The 21,812-nt window shown below is 48.2% G+C and overlaps 1 protein-coding gene across 3 annotated transcripts in view; it reads left to right on the forward strand.

Moving 5' to 3' along the window:
* Positions 1-13: 13 nt before the first annotated feature.
* The window catches only part of CPSF3 (cleavage and polyadenylation specific factor 3), a 22,858-nt gene continuing 1,059 nt past the window's right edge, over positions 14-21,812 (forward strand). The window contains exons 1-17 of one of the 3 annotated variants that reach the window (XM_023743710.1): positions 126-290; positions 2,262-2,371; positions 2,472-2,535; positions 4,057-4,154; positions 4,737-4,865; positions 6,295-6,472; positions 7,840-7,929; positions 8,416-8,566; positions 9,660-9,835; positions 10,797-10,955; positions 12,314-12,460; positions 13,080-13,341; positions 14,413-14,511; positions 15,479-15,573; positions 16,489-16,576; positions 19,288-19,357; positions 20,514-20,610. In XM_023743710.1, coding sequence (XP_023599478.1) covers positions 2,343-2,371; positions 2,472-2,535; positions 4,057-4,154; positions 4,737-4,865; positions 6,295-6,472; positions 7,840-7,929; positions 8,416-8,566; positions 9,660-9,835; positions 10,797-10,955; positions 12,314-12,460; positions 13,080-13,341; positions 14,413-14,511; positions 15,479-15,573; positions 16,489-16,576; positions 19,288-19,357; positions 20,514-20,610 — 1,932 coding nt within the window. In that variant the 5' untranslated portion in view covers positions 126-290; positions 2,262-2,342. Of the gene's footprint in view, positions 291-2,261; positions 2,372-2,471; positions 2,536-4,056; positions 4,155-4,736; positions 4,866-6,294; positions 6,473-7,839; positions 7,930-8,415; positions 8,567-9,659; positions 9,836-10,796; positions 10,956-12,313; positions 12,461-13,079; positions 13,342-14,412; positions 14,512-15,478; positions 15,574-16,488; positions 16,577-19,127; positions 19,249-19,287; positions 19,358-20,513; positions 20,611-21,812 lie in introns of those variants that run through there. The other 2 variants (XM_006102332.3, XM_023743711.1) reach the window with 2 other exon arrangements.

Here is a 21,812-nt window from a genome sequence, read left to right on the forward strand (position 1 = left end):
CGCAGGCGCACTCCTGGCCCCGCCCCAGGTCTCTGGACTCCGAGTGGGGAGGACCTCGCGAGGCGGGATCTCCGGCCGGAAGTCGAGGGGAGGAGCCTAGCACCGCGGGCGCCGGAGCGCCGGAAGTTGTGCTCTCCGTGGTTGGGGTTCTTCCTACCTTGTTCCCCGTGGCTCTGCTTCCGATGTAGAAAGGCTCCCGCGACCTGTTCCTCAGCTCGGCTTCGCCGTCGGACTTGCGCGATGTCTGCGATCCCTGCGGAGGAGAGCGACCAGCTGCTGATCCGGCCCCTGTAAGGGACCAGCGAGAGGCGGGAGGGTAACGGGATGGCTGGCCGCCTCCGTCCCCCAACTCGAGCTGGCGGCGGCGGTCGGCCCCGGGGCTGGGAGAACGTAGGTCGGGAGGGGCCTGCTGGGTGGAATGGGATCGTGCTTTTCTCCCATCTTAGGGGGGAGTGTTGGAACTGGGGGTCGGGGGGGTGGCCTATCGGGGCGCTGGGCGCTGTCATACACGCGGGGGGGTGGCAACCCCTGAGGGACTGGTGCTGCCGCCGCTGGCGGGCCGAGGTGGGGACCGGGTAGGGCTGTGGCGGTGCGAGGCGGAACGCAGTCTGCTTCTTAGGACCTCCAGGACCTGACAGTTGCCAAACGCGAGAGAGGGGGATGATTCGGGATTTGGCCTGCGTCCCGCGCGGAGCTCAGACCCCGGGGGATGAGGGGGGGGTGGAGAGCGGAGTGGAGGAGAAGCGGGGGTGCGGGGACAGAAGCAGCCCCGGGTGTCCCTGAGCGGCCGGTCTTCCGTGCAGAAGCGCCGGGCTGACCTGGAGCGCTGCTTGGAGAGGGAGGCGGGGATGCGGAGACCTTACGCTGCAGGGAGGCAGTTTGAATCCGCAAACGTGTGTCCTGTTAGCTGTGAGCACAACTCGGGTGCATGCATTTTTCAAAAGGCTGAAAGTATCTACTTAACATGTATCCACGCGGACTTGTTGAGCGCGTCGTGGGGAAATAATACAAGTCTCACCCGCTCGGGCACACCTGCGGCTCCTCGTGTGCTCCCTGCCTGCTGCCAGGCGCCCCACTGGGCACTGGGGGTACAGATGAGCGAGCGGGCCAAGGTCCCCGAAGTCACCCTTTTGGAGGGAATTGCAGCGCGAAATAGAAAAGTACCGGCGAGCTGGTTTGGGACCACGGGAGACCGTGGCTCTGCGGTCAGCCCTGAAACCCGAACCCTGTTGCTTCCTCGGCGGGAATAATGTCGCGCGGAGTCACTGAGCGCATGGTCACTGTTATAGCTACAGCAGGCATGGCAGCCGAGCGCCATGGAGCATGGGAACGGGGCGAGGGTGCCTTCTCAGCATCCTGGGAGAGGCTCGAGCTGAGCCTTAAAGAAGGAGTAGGGACTGCGTGCAGGTAAAGGGTGCCCCAGCCACAGGAAGTGGCGCACGGGGAAATGAGAGTGGTCGCAGTTTGGGGCCACTTTCCTCCTGGCCATGGATGAAAGATCAGCAGATGAGACGGGGAGGCTAGCAGGGCCCATCTTATGAAGGGTCTTGTACTCCTCCTAAGGAGTTTGGCCTTTATCATCAGTTATAGGGATTTTAAGCAGGGTGAGGATCCGGTGGGAATGAGGTTTGGGGAAGGTTGAAGACTGCTCCTGGCAGCCATGTAGCAGTTACATAACCGGATGGGGTAAGTGGTGGGAATCTAGGTTGAAATCCAGGTAACCCAAGTGGTAAGCAATAAGAGCTGGAACGAGTGGAATGGGATGAGCAGCAGACATTGGAGAGAAATAGGTTTGAGAGATAAGGAAGTGGGACCTGTACGACTGTATAACGATGAGATGTGGGGAAGGAAGGGAGCGAAGAGGAGTGTTAGGATGACGCAGATTCCTAGCGGGAGGGCTGCAAAACGGCCAAGGAGTGTGAGGGGTGGGGGATGAAGGGCTGGAGTAAGTTTCAGGGTTTTGTTCTATAACAGCATCAAATATACTGAAATAACAAGGTGAAAGGAAGGGGCCTGAGGTTCACAGGTGTAATAAGTTATGTCAGTTTAACCTCATTGGTAAATGCCTATCATGATCTTAAGTGAAAGAATGTTGCAGTGCTTACAGGTTTATACTTAAGTGCTGATTCTAAAAGTATTGTTAAATGATCTGTGTTCCTGCTAGCTGCATTCTCAGTGCAGCATCATAACCCTCACATTCAGGGGTGAACTTTAGCCTTTGGGCTTCTTGAGTCTGTTCCACCTTCTCACAATTTTAACAGCTGCGCAGTCCCTGCGCTCCCGGAGGCCACCGCCCCTCTCTCCCGGCTCTCCCCCACCCGGCGCTGTCCTTACCTACCCTTATGACTTTGTGGGACTCTCACCTGCCTCAGTGAGATGTCATCAGCTGGGCACAGTGTACGTTGTAAAAAAGTTGGAATTCGTTGGGCTTGATTGTGATTGTTTTTATTTCTCCCCTTGAATGTTTACAGGGGAGCTGGCCAAGAAGTAGGACGATCATGTATTATTCTGGAGTTCAAAGGAAGAAAAATAATGGTAATTATTATTCTGTGGTCTGGTGAATAACATGGCTCTGTCCAAATTGGATGTTAGGGCTTTTCTAGTACAGCAGTTACCTGTTTAGCTCCCAGGAAAATTTCTTAGTTGGTATATGTAGCCTGTGCTATAAAATGTTAAAAAATGTTAAAAACTAACGTACATATTTGACAAAACATTACGTAAACTGAGAAGATATATTCTACGACGTAAAATTGTCCACCAGATCTCCTGAACTATTGCTTACAAAGTCCCTCTTCCACTCTCTGAGGGTCTAGCCATCCTAACCGCCCCACCCCGGGTGGGAGACCCCGGGAACACGCCCAGAGCTCCAGACACGCCTGTGCGTTGTAACACTAGAGCCTGGTTTGGCAGCTTCTGTGCCCACATTAGCATTAAGGCCACTCGCCTTGGGCAGGACAGCCTGCTTCTCTAAGCCCATCTCCTTATCCGGAAGGTAGAGGGGTTCGAAGAGATGGTTGCCGTGGTCCTCATTCGAAAGGCCGTTCCATGGCTCATGTTCCTTCAGTTCCACTTCTCTGCTTCTCCCAGTCCTGAAAGACCAGGGACCCATCACACATAGTCGTCTTTTTAGTCATTTATTGTGTTAATTTTGTAGGAATTGATAGAATTTGGTAGAAACAGCCCCAAAGTGAGTATATAACTCATTAATGACCGACTCTTAATAAGTTGTTCCCAAATACCTTAAAATACTTATATTGCACTGATTGGGAAAGTTTCCCATTTCTAATAATTGACCTGGAGATCAGTAAGGTCTGGTAGTAAATCTATAAACTTTTAAAATGCCCACCATCTTCTGACATCAAAGTTCTTGAAAAAAAGAGTTTATTCACTGTTAGAGTGACTATAAAAACTAGTTGGGAAGAGGATGTCTTGTGTTTTTTGTCCTGTGACCCTAAATGTGAGCTATATTTTCGATTTAATGGGAAGTTAGAACTTTTAGTAGTAGCATATTTCCCATCTTCTATTTATATAAAACCCTAAGGACTGGTCGACCCTTTGACCAGTCGCTATGATGCGCACTGACCACCAGGGGGCAGACACTCAATGCAGGAGCTGCCCCCTGGTGGTCAGTGTGCTCCCACAGTGGGAGCGCCACTCAGCTGACCAACGGGTGCCAGACTTGGGGCTCACGGCTGGTGAGCGCCTCTGCGGCAGCGCTACGAGCTGTGGAGGCAGGCGCTGCAGGCCCGGATGGGCGGGAGCAGCCCCCAGGCTCGGGGCCCCTTCCCCGCTGCCTGCCGCTTGCGCACTACTACATCCCTCAGGGGATGTCCGACTGCCAGTTTCCCAGATTGCAAGAGGGCACAGGCCAGGCTGAAGGACCCAGCAGTGCACAAATCTGCTCCGGGCCTCTAGTATTTAATAAGAATTATGTTCCCAAATGCTAGTATATAGGGTCCATTTTGGTTATGAGTGTGATGGATCAGTTGTCTATTCGACGGATGAATTTTAATAAAATGTAGAGGACATTATCATCTGTTTGTCTATCTCCTTCAGTTGGACTGTGGGATCCACCCTGGCCTAGAAGGAATGGACGCTCTTCCTTACATCGATCTAATTGACCCGGCGGAGATTGACCTCCTGCTCATTAGTCAGTAAGTTTTTTCCTTGTTAATGACACGTTCTCATAGACGTTCACTATAAAAGTCACGCTTTACCAGACGCTAAGATTCCGACGTTTAAGAGTCTTTCCTACCAGGAAGCATGTTGCAGACGTCTGAGTGTAAGACAGCGCTCTGCTGTCACCGCAGCTTAGGGAAGCTACTGGGAGGCTGCCCTCCCTCTGGAGCAGGGAGGAAGAGAGCGTGCGCCTTGCATCGCTGTACAGCCCTCCCCAGGCCTCCTGAGGTCACGGTCTTGTCGCATCCAATACGAACTTCATTCACAAACAGCGACGTGTCAGCGCTGTGTGTCAGCGCTGTGCCCTGCGGTGCTTGTTACGTCGGCTGCCGGCGGGAGGTCTGGTTATCACTGATCAAGTATTTTGATGTTTGAAAATACATTTAATATCTTTTTCGGACATGAGGACTAGCTGCATTATTTCTCCCTCCCCGTGGTGCCCTAAAGTCTCTGTGTGTGACTGTTACATGGAACTTCTCTGTGAGTCCGCAGCAGTTTCATTCGTGTATGTGATGGGTAATATTTTAAGAAGTGACAGGATCTCTTTCGTTCTTCAGCTTCCATTTGGATCACTGTGGCGCTCTGCCCTGGTTTCTACAGAAGACGAGTTTCAAAGGAAGGACATTCATGACTCACGCTACTAAAGCTATCTACAGGTGGCTCCTTTCAGACTACGTCAAAGTCAGGTAAATGGCTCTGTTAGACTCTATATAACACATGTGGCTCAAGATACGGACCATTTTGGTTTTTGAAACGAGACACTTTTTATTCACCAGGATGTCGTTAATTTAGTGCAGGGGTCCTCAAACTACGGCCCGCGGGCCACATGCAAATACAGATATTGTATTTGTTCCCGTTTTGTTTTTTACTTCAAAATAAGATTTGTGCAGTGTGCATAGGAATTTGTTCATAGTTTTTTTTTTAAACTATAGTCCGGCCCTCCAACGGTCTGAGGGACAGTGAACTGGCCCCCTGTTTAAAAAGTTTGAGGACCCCTGATTTAGTCATTCAGGAACAACCCGTCAGATCCCATTGTGTACCCAGCACATCTGGCCTTAAAGTCCTTACGTAGTTCTAACATTCTTTTAAATCTTTGTAATTTAGGTGAATTATAAGGTATAACAACAGTATTCTATAAATGTTAATTAACACCAAATACGTTATACAGTGATATATACTGCAATCTTATTTTAGATTATTTGATCAAAGCAAATTGACTACCTTAAATGAAAATTTTCCCAGGGGAAGTTTTTTCCAGTTGCAAGAGGAAAACTTCTTTTATCAGAAAGTGTGACATTTTTGTGATCCCTACACACAAATGATTAGCCTTCTAAAGTTTACTGTTTAATGTGTGTGTTCCAAGCGTTGAAGGTGCCATTTGTTATTCTTCATATGTAAATACAAAAGAATGGAAGGGTTATCCTTAGTAGTAAATATACTAATTAACACTTTAATGCTACTTACCACATGCAGGCACAGTCCTCATTTCTTAACATGGTTACTCATTTAACCTTCATATGAGCCTCATGGCGTAGGTTCTGTTATGAATCCCATTTTACAGATGAAAAATGTATGGTGATCGGCATAGAGGGGTTCGGTAGTTTATCTACGATGGCCACAGTAAGAGGCAAAGCTGGGACTGAGACCCAGGCAGACTGGCTCCAGAGTCTGTGTCCTTAACCACTACTCTCTCTTGCTGTTTTGGAAGTTCATTGGCATAATTTTCAGAAGAAAAGGGACGCTAAACTTTGTAGAGAAATCTTTTCACGTCACTGTGTCAGGATCTCGTCCTGGGTCGGTGTGTGTGAGTGAGTTTCTCTCAGGCGCCGTGGGATAGAGCAAAGGTTGAGAAGTGCTTTCCTAAAAAGGACTTGGCCTTAGTTGACTGTGTGCTGTGCTTGAAATTGTGCTTCCTAGTTGTACACACTAAAATTTTTATTATAACTGCAGAGCAAAAATATACACAGGATGGCAGAGACAGTCTAGATAATATAATCCCTACAACATAATTTGAAGAAATAACTTCATGGATATGTCATCCATAGTTTCTTTGAGTTCAAAGGCTTTTTAAAAATCTTGCCCTTAACTCTTGTTGTTGGATCTATAAAAATGTAGTAACATATCGGCGGACGACATGCTGTACACCGAGACCGACCTGGAAGAGAGCATGGACAAAATCGAGACCATCAACTTCCATGAAGTTAAGGAGGTCGCGGGAATCAAGTTTTGGTGTTACCACGCGGGCCACGTGCTCGGAGCTGCCATGTTCATGATTGAGATCGCGGGCGTGAAGGTACCCCCGGCCCTCTCCGCTTCCTCCCCACAAGAAATCAGCGCAGACCTGATGCCACCAGGTGCTGCTGAAGAACATTCCCCGAGACTCGCAGTGTCCAAGCCCTGAAACCTGAGATAAAATTCAGTCCATACTTTTTCCGCTGAAGCGTCATAGTTCATACCCCCAGGCCAGTACTCTCTGTGGGGAGAGGGAGAAAAGAGTGAAATGAGCCGCTGAGCGTGACGTTCCCCCCCACTTCCAGGGGGTCAGCTCCTCGGCGTCCTTGGGAAACTGCCTGGGAGGAGCTCTGTGTGCACGTGAGGTGCAGCAGCACGTGCCCTCTGTGTCCTGCGGGTCTAGGGCTCCCACACAGGCCCTGGGAGTGAGGGCTGCTGGGACAGGCTCTGCGCAGCCGTCCTGCATGGAAAGCCCCGGCAGTCTCCAACTTGTGGAAACGTGGGTGGCTAGTTGGTGTCGAGACTGAAGTGAGAGCAGCAGTTCTTTCTTTAAAAAACAAAATATTTTTTAATTGATTTCAGAGAAAAGGAGAGGGAAAGAAAGATAGAAACATCAATGAGAATCATTGATTGGCTGCCTCCAGCACACCCCCTACTGAGGATTGCGCACACAACCTGGGCATGTGCCCTGACTGGGAATCCAACCCTGACCTGGTGCATGGGTTGGTGCTCACCATTGAGCCACACCGGCCAGGCTAGCAGTGGTTCTTAACTCTGGCTGCACATGAGAATCACTTAGGGAGCTTTTGAAAAATACCCACTGAATCAAAATGGTGTGGTCTCACCCCCCCCCCTTTTTTTTAGTTTTCTCGGTGATCTTTATGTGCAGCCAACGTTGAGAAGCAATGTTCTAAAGTAATATTGTCCTGAATTTTCAGCAGCTGCTCATATAGTATTTGAAATTTTTACACATTGAGTTATCCTATATGTTTCTAAATTATTTTTTCTTGCTGTTTGCTCAAGGGCACAGAAAATAGCACAAATGCAGATCTAAATTCTCATTTGAAATTTGATGCACACCCTCCAATTATTTTTATCTCCCATTTTTTATGGTTTTCCCATATTCCTCAGTGGACTTCTTTCTCATTCTGCCCTTTTTCTCTAAGATGTTCGGAGCATTTCTCAAGTTTGCTAAGATACAGGTTCTCTTTGTGGGAGGATTCTGGGAGTGATCATTCCCATTAGTTAGATTCACTAATTGAAACGCTGGATGGTCTATGACCAACTCAGTTAGACACAGCATGGCATCTCAGTGTTATCCGTTGTGGGCTGTTCTATTTATTTTCACTTCAGATTTTAGGAGCTAAATGTATTTAGTAGTAAAATGAAACCTTCCAAAATCCTAACCTAGCTTTATCTTTTTCACAGCTTTTGTATACAGGTGACTTCTCAAGACAAGAAGACAGACACTTAATGGCAGCTGAGATTCCAAATATTAAGCCTGACATTCTTATCATTGTAAGTACTAGTGCACAGGACTGCAGTTAGGATAATGTAAGCAGAATTTTTTCTAGTGGGGAAGAAATATTGCAATCTAATTTTTATAATATGTGGTTGGATAGAAATGTATCTTTTTTTGGTATAAGATTTAATTTTCTGACTTCTTTTTGTAGTGAAGCTCCACTTCCTTGCTGTTAAATATATCAGCTCTAGTCTAAAGTCAGGGAGACTAAGATACCGCCTAAATGTTTCTGTCTAGGTGAATTACCCTACATTTTTAGACTATTTTCTGATTCCATTTTTTAAAGAATTTTTACTATGTAGCCAGGTCTTAGTTCTAACGTTCTTATCTGTTCTTTCAAGTAGTAGTATAACAATACATGTCCAAGTAAGTGGCATGTTAATGGAGAAATGAATCCCTTTGCTTCGCCTCTCATGGATGTTTAGCTTTTGTATTCTTTGGAACCGTCGGTCTTGGTCTCATCCGTCTGATGTGTCACTTAGGAATCAACGTATGGGACCCACATCCACGAGAAGCGGGAAGAGCGAGAGGCGCGGTTCTGCAACACGGTCCACGATATTGTGAACAGAGGCGGCCGGGGCCTCATCCCTGTCTTTGCTCTTGGGCGGGCTCAGGAGCTGCTCCTGATTCTAGGTGCGCCTTTCGTTTTCACTGGGAGATTCTCAGAACCTGAGGGCCTGGCCTTGGACAGGTCATTCTACTTTTCTGGGCTCCGTTTCTGCATTTAAAGTAGGGATTGGGGCCAGGGTTTGGGGTTAGGGTTAGCGGAGAGGAACAGTGGCTGGCCCGCTCCTGCGAGCATAAGGGGTGTGCGTGCCTTTCTGGTTGCCGTCAGCCTCAGAAGGCAAGAATGTGCTGCCCTTTGGCCCACCGGTTCCACTTCTGGAAAGTAAATGAGATGCACAGAAAACCTGTCAGTAAGGGTGGAATCATTTTAGTACTTTTAAAGGAATATGTCAGTAAATACCACATTATAGAAAAAAAGTCACGTTACATGTATTCACATAATATGATAAGGGGACCAAAAATTAGAGCGCAGCCGGCCGGCGTGGCTCAGTGGCTGAGCATCGACCTCTGAACCAGGAGGTCACGGTTCGATTCCTGGTCAGACCACATGCCCAGGTTGCAAGCTCAATCCCCAGTATGGGGTATACAGGGGGCAGCCAGTCAGTGATTCTCTCACTGATGTTTCTGTTTCTCCTCCTCCCTGCCTCTCTGAAATCAATCAAAATTTTTTTAAGAGGTGGTTTTCAAAAATAATAATAATAATAATAGGGTTCAAACCAGTATGTACTCTGACCCTAGCAGGTACCAGTTACACAAACGACTAGAAAGGTTAACTCTGGAGAGCGCGTTGTCTGCTTCTCTCCTTTTTCTAAATACGTCCGCGAGCGTGTGTGACTGGTGAGGCAGGCACAGTGGGTTCACTGTGGGGTATGTGTGGGTTTGATGGTCCCTTCAAAGCCAAACGCTCTGATTCCTTGGGGAACGCAGTCTTCCTCAGCATCCGTGACGAGTGCCCTGGATGTCTGCAGCATCCTGTGAGGAACTGAAAGCGTTGTGTCTCAGTAAGAGCAGGCTAATTCTTCTTGACCTCTTAAAACATGCTTATGTGCTTTAATTTCTTGATTGTCTGAATTTTTTAAATTAATTGTACAGATCACTTATTACTTGAACTATCTACCCCACATAACAAAATGATATTTGTCTCATAAAATCTCTCCAGATGAGTACTGGCAGAACCACCCGGAGCTCCATGATATTCCAATATACTACGCATCATCTTTGGCCAAGAAGTGTATGGCCGTGTACCAGACATACGTGAACGCCATGAACGACAAAATCCGCAAGCAGATCAACATCAATAATCCCTTTGTTTTCAAGCACATTAGTAACCTTAAGGTGAGAGCTGGTGGAGGGCGGACAGGGTGGCTAACGCACCAGGAGGTCAGCGGGGGCAGAGAGGCCTGGCCTTCATTCTGGCCGAGTCCTCGCCCACGTCCTACCTGTTCCCCAGCAGCCGTCACTGTTCTGAATGGAATCAGGAACTTAGCAGCTGGCATTCTTTTTTGTCATTTGCTCCAAGTCCCCATACATTGTCACTGTTTACTGTTGCTGAGTAACTCGCATCTTTTTGTCACAGAAATAAGTCCTGATGAGGCAAATACCTTGTTGTTATGTATTACATTTTTCTGTTCTTACTCAAACCTAATCATCTTTTTGATGATTGGCATTGTAAATTCCATATGTGAGCATTTTCATGTTTACTTTTCTAGAGCATTCAATAAAATCTAATTTTCTTTCATTAAAGTGTATATATTGTTTCATCCAAACTAATGCTCTAATCATAAAATAACATCCCACGTCATTCAGATTATAAGTGGCTTTCCAATTATAAATAAGCTCTGTTCATGAATCATTAAATTTTAGGTTAGTTTTTTAGTAATTAGAGCCAAGTTTTCCCTAGAAACAGGGTTAATTTCTAGGCCAGCTCAAAATATCCATGAGGTCTGAGAGCTGGAGTCTTTGGGGAGGCCTTCAGAGCCTGTTCTGGTGAAGAGAGCCCATCTGACTTCTTTCACGTGCTGCCTCCTTGAGGCGCTGAAAGGTCGTGGTTGCCCTTGAGCTGCCAGCACAGGTTTTGAAGGTCATTGTGAACTAAGTGCTGTTTCGCACTTTGTTGTCTTTCATTCCTAGTCCGAACTGTTAGGAACTTAGAAATTGGACTAACTGTTTATTAGTCTTGTCAAGACCCTTTCACTCATGTGATCACCTTTTTTTACCTGTTTGTTATTTATTAAAATAAGGAGAGCTTGGTCGAAGCCTGGTATGTAGATGCTCTTCCCCTCCCTCTCTCTCGCAGAGCATGGACCATTTTGACGACATTGGGCCCAGCGTGGTGATGGCCTCCCCGGGCATGATGCAGAGCGGCCTGTCCAGGGAGCTCTTCGAGAGCTGGTGCACGGACAAGAGGAACGGCGTCATCATCGCAGGCTACTGTGTGGAGGGCACGCTGGCCAAGGTCAGTCACCGCTGAGCACACTGCCGAGGGGGCAGTGCCCGCCAGGGCTTCCCACTGAGGCGGTTCTTCAGTGTGGGTTTTAATGCTTTTAAATGAGATGGAACTGGTCAGCTGGAGCTGTTCGTGAGGTGGAGAATTAACCCAGGCGCTGAGTGGCCTGACCTGATCCCCAGGCGGCTGGAGGCACCTTCAAGCTCCAGGAGCACCATCTGGTGCAGTAAAATAGTGGAAAGGAACCCGTTTGGGACAGACAAGGATCCCGTAGCTGAGGGAGACGCGGTTCACTCACAGGTGTCCTCTCACAGGCTGTGCATGTGTTCGGGCTGATGGCCCGCTTCCTGTTGCTATAACATGACGGATGTGAGCTCTCAGGGATGCAGACGGGTGTGCAGGGCTTCAGGGGCAATTTCTGCGCATCCAAGCATCTTGTTCTCTCACTTCCTCTTACTGTTTGCTTCTGTTTTATTTCCTAAGTACATTGATTCCGTTTTGCTCATTTTTATTACTTTGTCTTATTCTGTGAATCATTCAGACAATGAAAGCTGTGTATTTAAAATAGATTTTTAGCCCTGGCCAGTTTGGCTCAGAGGATAGAGCAGGGGTCCTCAAACTTTTTAAACAGGGGGCCAGTTCACTGTCCCTCAGACCGTTGGAGGGCCGGACTATAGTTTAAAAAAAAAACTATGAACAAATTCCTATGCACACTGCACATATCTTATTTTGAAGTAAAAAAACAAAACGGGAACAAATACAATATTTGTATTTGCATGTGGCCCGCGGGCCGTAGTTTGAGGACCCCTGGGATAGAGTGTCAGCCTGCGAACTGAAGGGTCTCAGGTCGATTCCAGTCAAGGGCATATCCCCAGGTTGCAGGTTCGATTCCCAGTAGGGGGCGTGCAGGAGGCAGCTGATGGATGATTCCCTCATCATTGATGTTTCCATTTCTTTCTCCCTCTCCCTTCCTCTCTGAAATCAATAAAAACATATTTTAAAAACTAGATTTTCAGAACAGTAATGCATCCATCCTTTATGTAAACCATCTTCGCTGGGAAGCTTCTCTCGAGAGCAAGAGAAGCGCTGAGAAGGCAGGCTTCCTTTCTAATTCTGAGAGCTATCCTTTCCACATCTAGCACTCCAGCTACATTGAATTTTAATTAATCTGCTTAACTTCCTGTTAAATGTTTGCTTGATGAAGAAAATACGTATTTGAAATTTACTAAGTTGGTAGTATTACAACAGTTTTTGTGCTGAAGGTCCTAAATTTAGCATGAGTTTATGGCTGCATGAAAAGTAGAAAATGTACCTTTTCTAATTGGATTGTTTATTTTGTTTTGTTTCTTTTTCTTTGTTTTTAACAGCACATCATGTCTGAACCTGAAGAGATCACGACCATGTCTGGACAGAAGCTTCCATTGAAAATGTCTGTTGATTACATTTCTTTCTCCGCTCACACAGATTACCAGCAAACCAGCGAATTCATCCGCGCTTTGAAACCGCCTCACGTGGTTAGTCTGTGGGTTCATTTAGCGCATTACAGGGGAAAGCTACCCACTTTGCAGCAGCTGGTTCTCAAATGAGACCCGCCTTCTGTTCATGCAGCACAGTAAACCGAGCTTGCACTCACCTTGCACCCATCCTCCCAGCTCCCCTTTGAGGTAGACAAGCTGTGCACTTTATTTTATTTTTTTAATATATTTTTATTGATTTCAGAGAGGAAGGGAGAGGGAGAGATAGAAATATCAATGATGAGAGAGAATCACCGATTAGCTGCCTCCTGCACACCCCCCACTGGGGATGGAGCCCACAACTCAGGCATGTGCCCTTGACCAAAATTGAACCTGGGCACCCTTCCGTTCATAGGCCGACACTATCCACTGAGCCATACCGGCTAGGGCAAGCTGTGCACTTTAATTTCCCACAACACGGGCACCTGCTCAGACCTACCAACCCCAGATCCACTGTTCCTTCTCTTACTTTCTGCTGCCTCCCCAATAGCATCAGCATGCCAGTTTGTACGTAGTCAAATCTCTCCACTTGGTATGTTTAACTGACTCATGTTCACAGAAAGGCCGTAGTATCTGACTAAGGATTCTCCCTCTGCTCTTTCACATGCATTTCATGTAGATTTTAGTCCATGGAGAACAGAACGAAATGGCCCGATTGAAAGCAGCCCTGATTCGAGAATATGAAGATAATGACGAAGTTCACATAGAGGTTCATAATCCTCGGAACACAGAAGCTGTGACCTTGAACTTCAGAGGGGAAAAACTAGCCAAGGTCATGGGCTTTTTAGCAGACAAGAAGCCAGAACAAGGCCAGCGGGTCTCGGGAATCCTTGTTAAGAGAAACTTTAATTATCACATTCTTTCTCCTTGTGACCTGTCCAGTAAGTGCACTGTCCAATGTCAGGTACGGTTTGATTTTAGCATTGAGGGGAAAAGGTCTATGAAAACTTCTCTTCCCTGGTGGCCGCATTTTAAATAACAACCAAATAATAAAATGGAAATAGGTGGAAGTTAATCCAGTTCGTTTTATGGGGCAAAATAAAAATCTTCCCTGAACTGTGGACATTTAAATTCTTAGTGAAGCAACTCTTTCCTTAATGGAGACGTAGGTTTGCCTCTAAGACGGAGTGACTGCTGCTGACTGGGTGGGGCTCTCCCCCCTCCCACCGCGGAGCCAGTAGTTTTCTCTTCCGAAGGAATGTTGGCCCCACCCAGGCACGGTGATTTTTCTGGCCTGTAGTTTTATGTTGCTTCTGGGCCTTCGTGGCCTGCGCCTGTGCAGATGCTAAGCCAGCGTGACTTTTGCAGTCACTGTGGTATGATGTCCAAGTGAATAGCTGCTCATAAACTTGTGTAAACTCTAAGCGCTTTATAAGGGGATAAGGAATCTGTGTGCAGGTGGGACCGGGTCAGCTTGCAGGCCGTCCGGCCGTCCTTCCTCCAGCAGTCAGGGAGCTCTTACCCCGTGCCTGGCCCGGTGCTGGGGCTGGAGGGCCCAGGTTCACGCAGAAGCACCACCCCCGCCCCGTAAGCGCTGTCCGAGGAGAGAAGCGCTTGTCCAGAGCAAGTCCCAGTGTCGGACAGTGACGCCGAGGTGCCCGGCCAGCATGTGGGGAGACCGTGGGGAAAGGCTGTGCCAGTCAGGCGCCTGTGTGCCAGGAGGCGCCCAGCCCGAGAAGTGGGGGCAGCTGGTCTGCTGGCTTGGAGAGGTGTCGGCACCTGATGTGTTCAGGACAGTGGGGTGCCTTCTTAGGCCTGGAGCCTGAACTTAGGGGGTTAGCAGTGGGTCAGGGAAGTGAGGACGGGGACGCACTAAGGAGAACCTTGTAGCTTGAAGAACGTGCTCTCGGTTGCTTTTACTTCTCTTGTCTTTACTCCTAGGATGTTTGCAAATTGTATTTGTGGGACTAGTATTGTTTCTTAAAGTGTATTTATTCTCATTTCCTCTGCAGATTATACTGACCTGGCCATGAGCACTGTGAAGCAGACCCAAGCCATTCCCTATACTGGGCCCTTTAATTTGCTCTATTACCAGCTGCAGAAACTGACAGGTGTGTATATTGATTGACAGTCACTTGTTTTTGGTTTTTTAAAGTAATGATAGATCTAGGAAAGGATATGATTTCATTTTGGTAATTGTCTCAGATTAGCACAAATTTTATTTGTGCTTTGTCATACCACATTTAGGTGAAGCTTAAAAATGTACTCATTACTCATCAGTTTTTTAAAAGCCCATTATACCTTTTATCTTCAGTCCCCTTAAAGTTTTAAAAATATTGGTAGTCTGCTCCTTGGGTTTAAAATCTACTTTAGTTTACTTACCCAAATTTTATCTATTTCTTTCTTTGTTCAGTGATCGTGTTTCTTGTTCCACTAGTGCCCTGTACACAGCAGGTCTGATAAGAGCATGACCAGTGGGCAGAGGCAATGAAAGAGGAAAACCTGTTCTGTTTCCTGTTAGACCATGTCAGCGAGGGACTGTGTAGCAGCAGCGAGGGGCAATAATAAGTTAAAGGAAAGAGACGCTCGTAGGCAAGAACGTGTCTATTAACACGTTCCTCATCCCTCGTGGTAAAGGGCTGCCGTAGAGTAGCGCAGGGAAACCCTTTCCACCTCAGAACCTCACAGTAGGAAACCAGAAGTCTCACCTTAGCCATAGAACTGCCCTGTGGAGACAGAAGGTAGCGGGACTGTCGGGGTTGACTAGCCTCGTGGTAAATGTTACGATGCTAGTGGCTGCTCTCTGCACAAACATAGACATTTGCTGCTGGTGAAGTGTTAATGTCCAGGGTAAATCCGTTCTAGCTCTGTGGGCTTTTATAATCCATACTGAGATCTTTCAGTTACTGTGAGCAATTAATACAGAACTTAGCTATTTCAATCTGACTACACCAATACACTATTAATTTTTTTCATTATGTATCGGCTTTATTTCAGCTGTCTCTATAAACAAATGAATACTTATGCCTCTGACAGATGATCAGGAAATTATGTACATCTTATAATTCTTTCTTTCAGGTGATGTAGAAGAATTAGAAATTCAAGAAAAACCTGCTTTGAAAGTGTTCAAAAATATTACTGTAATACAGGAACCAGGAATGGTGGTGTTAGAAGTAAGATGAGATTGTTTACCCAAACACGGAGGAGGAGGTTTTAAGCGCTCACATGTGGAGACTTGACTTGGGGTGGTGAACACACAGTACAGTACACAGACCATGTGCTATAGAATGTGCACCTGAAACCTATTAATTTTATTAACCAACGCCCTCCCTCCCCATAAATTCCGTTTTAAGAAAAGAGTTTACATGTAATTGTAGAGAAATTAGCTTCCCAATCAGGAAAAGATTATTGGAGAGTGTAGCGTTCTTAACAAGGTTAGCTTTAAATACAACATAGCTGGGCGTGGTCTGTGTGACATAGAAACTAGCCACCAGTTAAGGCTTGATGTTTAGTGTGTGTGTGAACAGTGACAGATCTCTCATATGATCAAGTCGGAGCTGACCTTATGGTATCCCAGGCTGTCTTCAGGTATATCAGAAGGTCTTAACGTTCTCAAGATAAAAGTCTCGTCCTGTTACATTAAAACTTGTCATGCACACATCTTAAGAGAGTGGGACTGTGAACACTCCAATACGCAACATTAACATGACCCAAATCCACAAAGGCGAGAAGGCACTAACTTAGGTAAATGTGGTTCCCACTGGTAGGATTTTAAATTCCTGCTGGTGGAATCGGGAACCCAGACACCAGATGACGCTGATGGTTGATTTTGATGGGTTGGCATCGAAGGCCAAAGCAGTTCTTTTTCAAATGAACCCGGAACAGAGGGACCTCGGGCGGCCCTTGGCTGTTTCCCTGCCGCGGGGCTGTAGGTAGAGTGTTTGCAGGCTTTCCAGCTACAGGCCAGCTGTTTCGCTTTCACACATTATTCTAAACAAATAAAAAAGATCTGTCGCTGGTCCCTCTGCAGTTCTGTGATGGAGGGTCGGCCCCGCTGTGCCCTCCTGACTCTGCCTTTCGCTCCGCAGTGGCTCGCTAACCCTGCCAACGACATGTACGCAGACACCGTGACAACCGTGGTCCTCGAGGTGCAGTCAAACCCGAAAATCAGAAAAGGTACAGAATTCTCCATCTTCTTTCTGCTACCACTTCACTTTATCAGCCATCCTTCCACTTCTATGGTGTTTTGAGCTGAAAAGCAGAAAGGAGAATGCTAAGGTGCTTGAACTGGTTTTTTCATTCCTGTAACCTTGACGGCACTAAATACACGCATAACAGTGCATGTCACTAATATTTTCCTGCTGTCTGTGCCCGGTCTTTGTTTGTGCTGTGAAATCTGGTGGCACTTAACTCTAAGATAAAATCTCTTAGTGACAGTCCCTTAAAAACACTGTAATCGGAAGTTTCACAGTATCGCGTTAGCCAGCGTGTCTAACAGGAAAACGGGCTGCTGTGTCGTGATTCACAAAAACTTGTAGAATAGAACGGAACCTCCCGTCGTTGGCCAAGGAGCAGTTTTCAACCCGGGAAACAGCAGTGAGCGTATCTCCGCGCTGTGTCTACACTCGGGCTGTTTTAGACGGAGCTGGCATCGGGCAGCCCTCCTGCCGCTGGGGAAGGCGGGGCTGGGGCTCTCCTGGGGCTGCCAGCCCCCCTGCACGTGCAGCAGGCCTTGTCCTCTGAGGAGCACTTCTCTTCCTAAACATTAAAATGAAGCAGTCGCAGTTCTCTGATTTCGGGAGAAAAAGTTTAGCTGACCTTCATGATCATCTTCTTGGGACTAGCCAAATCTTTATTATGAAACAGATACCTAAACAAATCTAAAGTGTTCAAGTTACCGGTAAGCATTTGCTTTGAGTAATAGTCGTCATAACAATTATAATTAGGGCTCCATTTGGTCGTTTGTTTGGTTGAATTACTAGGGGTAACGGTGCCCGTGTGCTGTGCCGTGAGGGCGCCGAGCAGTCAGCACAGAACTCCCCCGCCCCGGGCTGCCCCGCGTGTGCGTGTGACCGTCCCTGCCCGCCTGGTGCAGGCACATCCTGACAGAGCAGCTGGAAAGGCAGCTGCCAGCTGGCTCCTGTTACTTCACATTTCTCTTCTCTTAGATAAAAATACAGAGGACAAAGGGCAAGGTCGGGTGGCCTTCCAAAGGGCAGAAGAGCTAGTGGAGCGAAGGCTGGGAGGATGGGGCGGTGAGTGCAGGGACCGGAGGGCGGGTGAAGCCCAGGGTTCGGGCGGCACACCCTTCAGTGCCGGCGCCCAGGCCTCTGGGAACACGGCTCCTGTGCTTCGGTCTGTTCTTGTCAGATCCAGCCTCCCGAAGGGAATTGTGTTCTGTCCTCCAAGGTTGCTTTCCGCCTCTTATAGTCGGAGAACCCTTTTGTAAATGAAGTCTGTTTTGTGAAAGAATGGTGATATTTTTTCCGATATCTGTATGCTTTTCTGAAAAATGGAATTTCCCTGCAAAGATGGCATTTTCTCAGGCCAGTGAGATGCTGGTAGTCTTCAGCTCAGTGTCCTCGCCCCTAGGGTTCCTCCTGCTGAGGGGGAGGAGCCCGGACATGCTGCCCTGAGGCTGCTGTCCTGAGGCTGCTGGGGCGCCCCCTGGTGACTGCGCTGAAGAACAGAGGCGGTGCCGTGGTTGGGCTGGTGGTCTTCATCTTGGGCATTGATCGCTCTTAAGACTCTGGTCCAGAATGCAAATGCATCTTCACTCTGACCCGCGGTAGTGGGATGAACACAGTCGATATTCCCGGTGGTCCACCTCCCACTGAGAGCGGTAGGGTGTCTTCGAGGGCTGGCCTCGGGGCATCGGCAGAGGTCCGTGTGGACACGTTAGCATCGGCTCTTCCCATGAGTTACGGGGTGAAACCACTGGCTGCCCTCGGTCAGTGATCGGCCGTTGGGTTGTTTCTGCCGCTTGGCGATGATGAAGCTGCTGCGTAAGCATTCCTGTACAGGCTTTTATCGCTCTTGGGTCAGTGCCTAGCATTAGAGTTACTGGTCGTGTGCTGACTGTGTTTCATTCGTACCGTTTGCTGCTGGTGATGGCTGGGCAGTACTAGTGTGAGCCAGGGCACCCTCGAAACCAGGGCAGGTGGCTCACCTTCCTAACCTGCCAGGTTACTTTGTTTTGGGGGAAACCTAAGTCATCTCACTGGCAAGTGATAAGTATAATCTATAATAAATAATAAAAGTGTAATATGCTAATTAGGCCAGACATCCTTCCGGATGACCTTCAGGACGAAGTGGGGGCTGCGAGGAAAGCCCGGGTCCCAGGTGCCTGCCGGCGGCCGGAGGAAGGAGGGCCTGCTCTTGCATGAATTTCATGCATCGGGCCTCTAGTTAATTTTTAATGTTATTAAACAATGAGAGGCCCGATGCACGAAATTTGTGCAAGAGTAGGCCCTCTCCACCCTGGCTTCGTCTGGAAGGTTGTCCGGTTGGTGGTGCGGCCGTTTGGTCGATTTGCATATTACGCTTTTGTTATTATAGATTACAGTTGCCGATTTGCATATTACGCTTTTGTTATTATAGGTTACAGGTGCAGTCTATAGAGTAGAGGGTTGACTTTGCGTGCGGTGTAGCTAAGACCAAGGAGTGCCGAGGGCTGAGCTGCCATCTCCCTCACTCCCTCACTCCCGTTTCTGTGGCTCCTTCGCAGAACATGCAGTGAAGGGATAAAGAATCGGGCTGCCTCCACAGGGAGGTGACACGTGGACGCTGGTCACGTGGAGGATCCACAGTCAGTCGCTGACTTCTCAGTGTTGATTGGAAATTCGTCCACATGGGAATGTGGACACAAACGCTCGCTTCTCTCCCAGGTGCCGTGCAGAAGGCGTCTAAGAAGTTGGAGATGCACGTGTACAGCAAGAGGTTGGAGGTCATGCTCCAGTGAGTGGGCTCTCGCCCCAGGCGGGGAGGGGGTGGGCTCCGGTCCCCCGAAGCCGCGCTCGGACCCGGCTCAGAAGCCCTTTTGTGGAACTCACTGTCGGCTCCCGCCTGTCCGGGACGGGAACCGAGCAGCCTGGGCTACGGCTGTGGGATAGCCAAGCTCCCCTCTGTCGGGGACGGACACGTGGTGCAGCCCTTCCTTCAAAGCCAGACTCCAGTCTCGGGTGCTGACCCACCCCACCTTCCCCCCGGGCCCTGCCAACCCCCCCTCCCCCGCCCCCACACACACACCTGAGTGTCAGAAACAGGAACGGGAGCCACGCCCGGCTCAGCCGCCCCAGGACTGAGGGAAGGCCTGTGCTTCAGCGCCGTGTACATGCAGCGGTCATGCCGGTGCTGACAGCCTCAGGGTTTGTGGGATGGATGCACTGGCTGCTCTTACACAAACCACCAACTGATGCCTTGAATGAAACCTTTTTTAACATTAACGGCTGGACGCTCAGGCAGCCGGGGGGCCCGCCCTGCCAGCTGAATGCCCGTGGGCAGTGCTGACTGGGCTGGCGTCTGGGTTTTGCAGCTTCACTGACTCTCCTCACCTGACCCACCGGCTGGTTGGCCTGCTGTTTGCAAACGCCTGTGTCACCCACGGGGACAAAAGCGGCCGTTAGTGACTGGCTGGCTCCCAGGGCACAGGCAGCGCCTGCCCAGGAGATGCCAGTGTGAGAGTCCAGCTCAGGAGGCGCCCAGAGGTGACTAGAAGGAGCAGCCAGTGGACTGGGAGCCATTTCAGCCGAGAGGCCGGGGTCTGGATCCCGGCTCCACTGGGGGCTGTAGGCCAGTCACCTGAACACATCCTGTTAACTCCATGTGTAAAGGGCTTCTCACCAGCATTCTTACAGGTCGAGATCATGTATGTAAGTGCCTAGCACAGTGCCTGCTGGAATAGAGCATTCTTAATAAGTGGTAGCTGTGCGTTTCACCTGTTTTATTACATTAATGAAATATAGAAGGTAACTAATAAGTATCTCAGGATTATAGATATAAGTGTTCTACTTCAACACTGCGGCCTCGCTTCAGTTTTACTCCCCCCAAATATATAAACCTGTGCTCACATATTATACATGCATCTGCACTAACCCTGTGCCTCTCCCTTCAGGGACATATTTGGAGAAGACTGTGTGAGTGTGAAAGACGGCGCCCTGCTCAGTGTCACCGTGGACGGGAAAACGGCGAACGTGAACTTGGAGACCCGGGTATGGCTGCGCCCGCGTTTCACGACATTTAGGAAATAGAGTGAAGGCAGAATCATCAGCGGTCCCACATCTCACAGATTCATCTGTGATCCCATGCCTGTAATAAGTTGTTTTTGTATTTTAGCATTTCCTTCCAGTTTCTTCCTATTTTTTAATTTTATTTTCTACAAGTTGTGTGTATATTATTCTACAAGAGGTGAGGCAAAATAGGTATCCAGTTGTCTGTCTCCCATGTTCATAACTACAAACCTGCCTCCGCCCCGCCCCCCACAGAAGAGGCTGTACGTTCTTGCTTTTTCACTTCTCATTGTCAGTGTTTCCGAGTTGCTGTCTGGCACCCATCCCCAGGGGTAGGTCCTCTAGTTATTATATGTGACCCCTCCCCCTTGTCCCTGCTAGCCGGCCCGCCCCGCCTCCGCCCCCTGCAGGGTTGTTCCAGAGATTAGAACAGTTATACTAAGCAGATAACGTGTGTTTTACATTTCTTTTGCATGTTCTTTGATTATTTAGGTGCTTTGAGAAAACACTACATTTATTTTACCTCAATAGAAAAATAAACTAAGAACATAAACAAGAAAGTCTATAGAGAAGAAGTAGAAATAGCCAGGGAACAGATGAAACCAGTGTTCAGGTCCACTGGTAACAGAGAAACACAAATGTGAAGAGTGAAATTCCGCTGTGTGCTTATGGCACAGATTGAAGGGATTGCTGTGAGCCATGATGGTGAAAGGCAGGGACACAGGTGTTCACAGGTGTTGTGTGGGGTGAGGAGGAGGTTACAATCAGGTGGAAATTCTTTCTCCAAGGCAGTTTGGTGATACGCATCAGAATCCTTAAAAACATAAATGCCGTTATCCACAAAACCACTTACTGGGTTTAACCAAAGAAAATAACTGGACAAGTGAGCACAGATGTGTACAAGGGTGTCTACTTCAGCATTGATTATAACATGAACACAATTTCAAGAGACGTAAGTACCCAAGAGTAGGAGATAATAACAAGTGAGTGAGTCGTGTAGGGGCACCCTCGTGCGTGAAATGCTGTGTATGCAGCCAGAAAGGATGCTGGTGCAGATGGTTATGCAAATGGCCCACCTACATTAAGTGGGGAAAGGTTACACACAGCAAGTCTGATAATCAATCCCGTTTTCGTTGGAAGAATCTGTATGCACAGCTAAAGTCTAGAAGGTATGCACTGAATGC

Source organism: Myotis lucifugus, unplaced genomic scaffold (assembly GCF_000147115.1).
Source record: "Myotis lucifugus unplaced genomic scaffold, Myoluc2.0 scaffold_409, whole genome shotgun sequence".
In the NCBI taxonomy this organism is placed as follows: Eukaryota; Metazoa; Chordata; class Mammalia; order Chiroptera; family Vespertilionidae; genus Myotis; species Myotis lucifugus.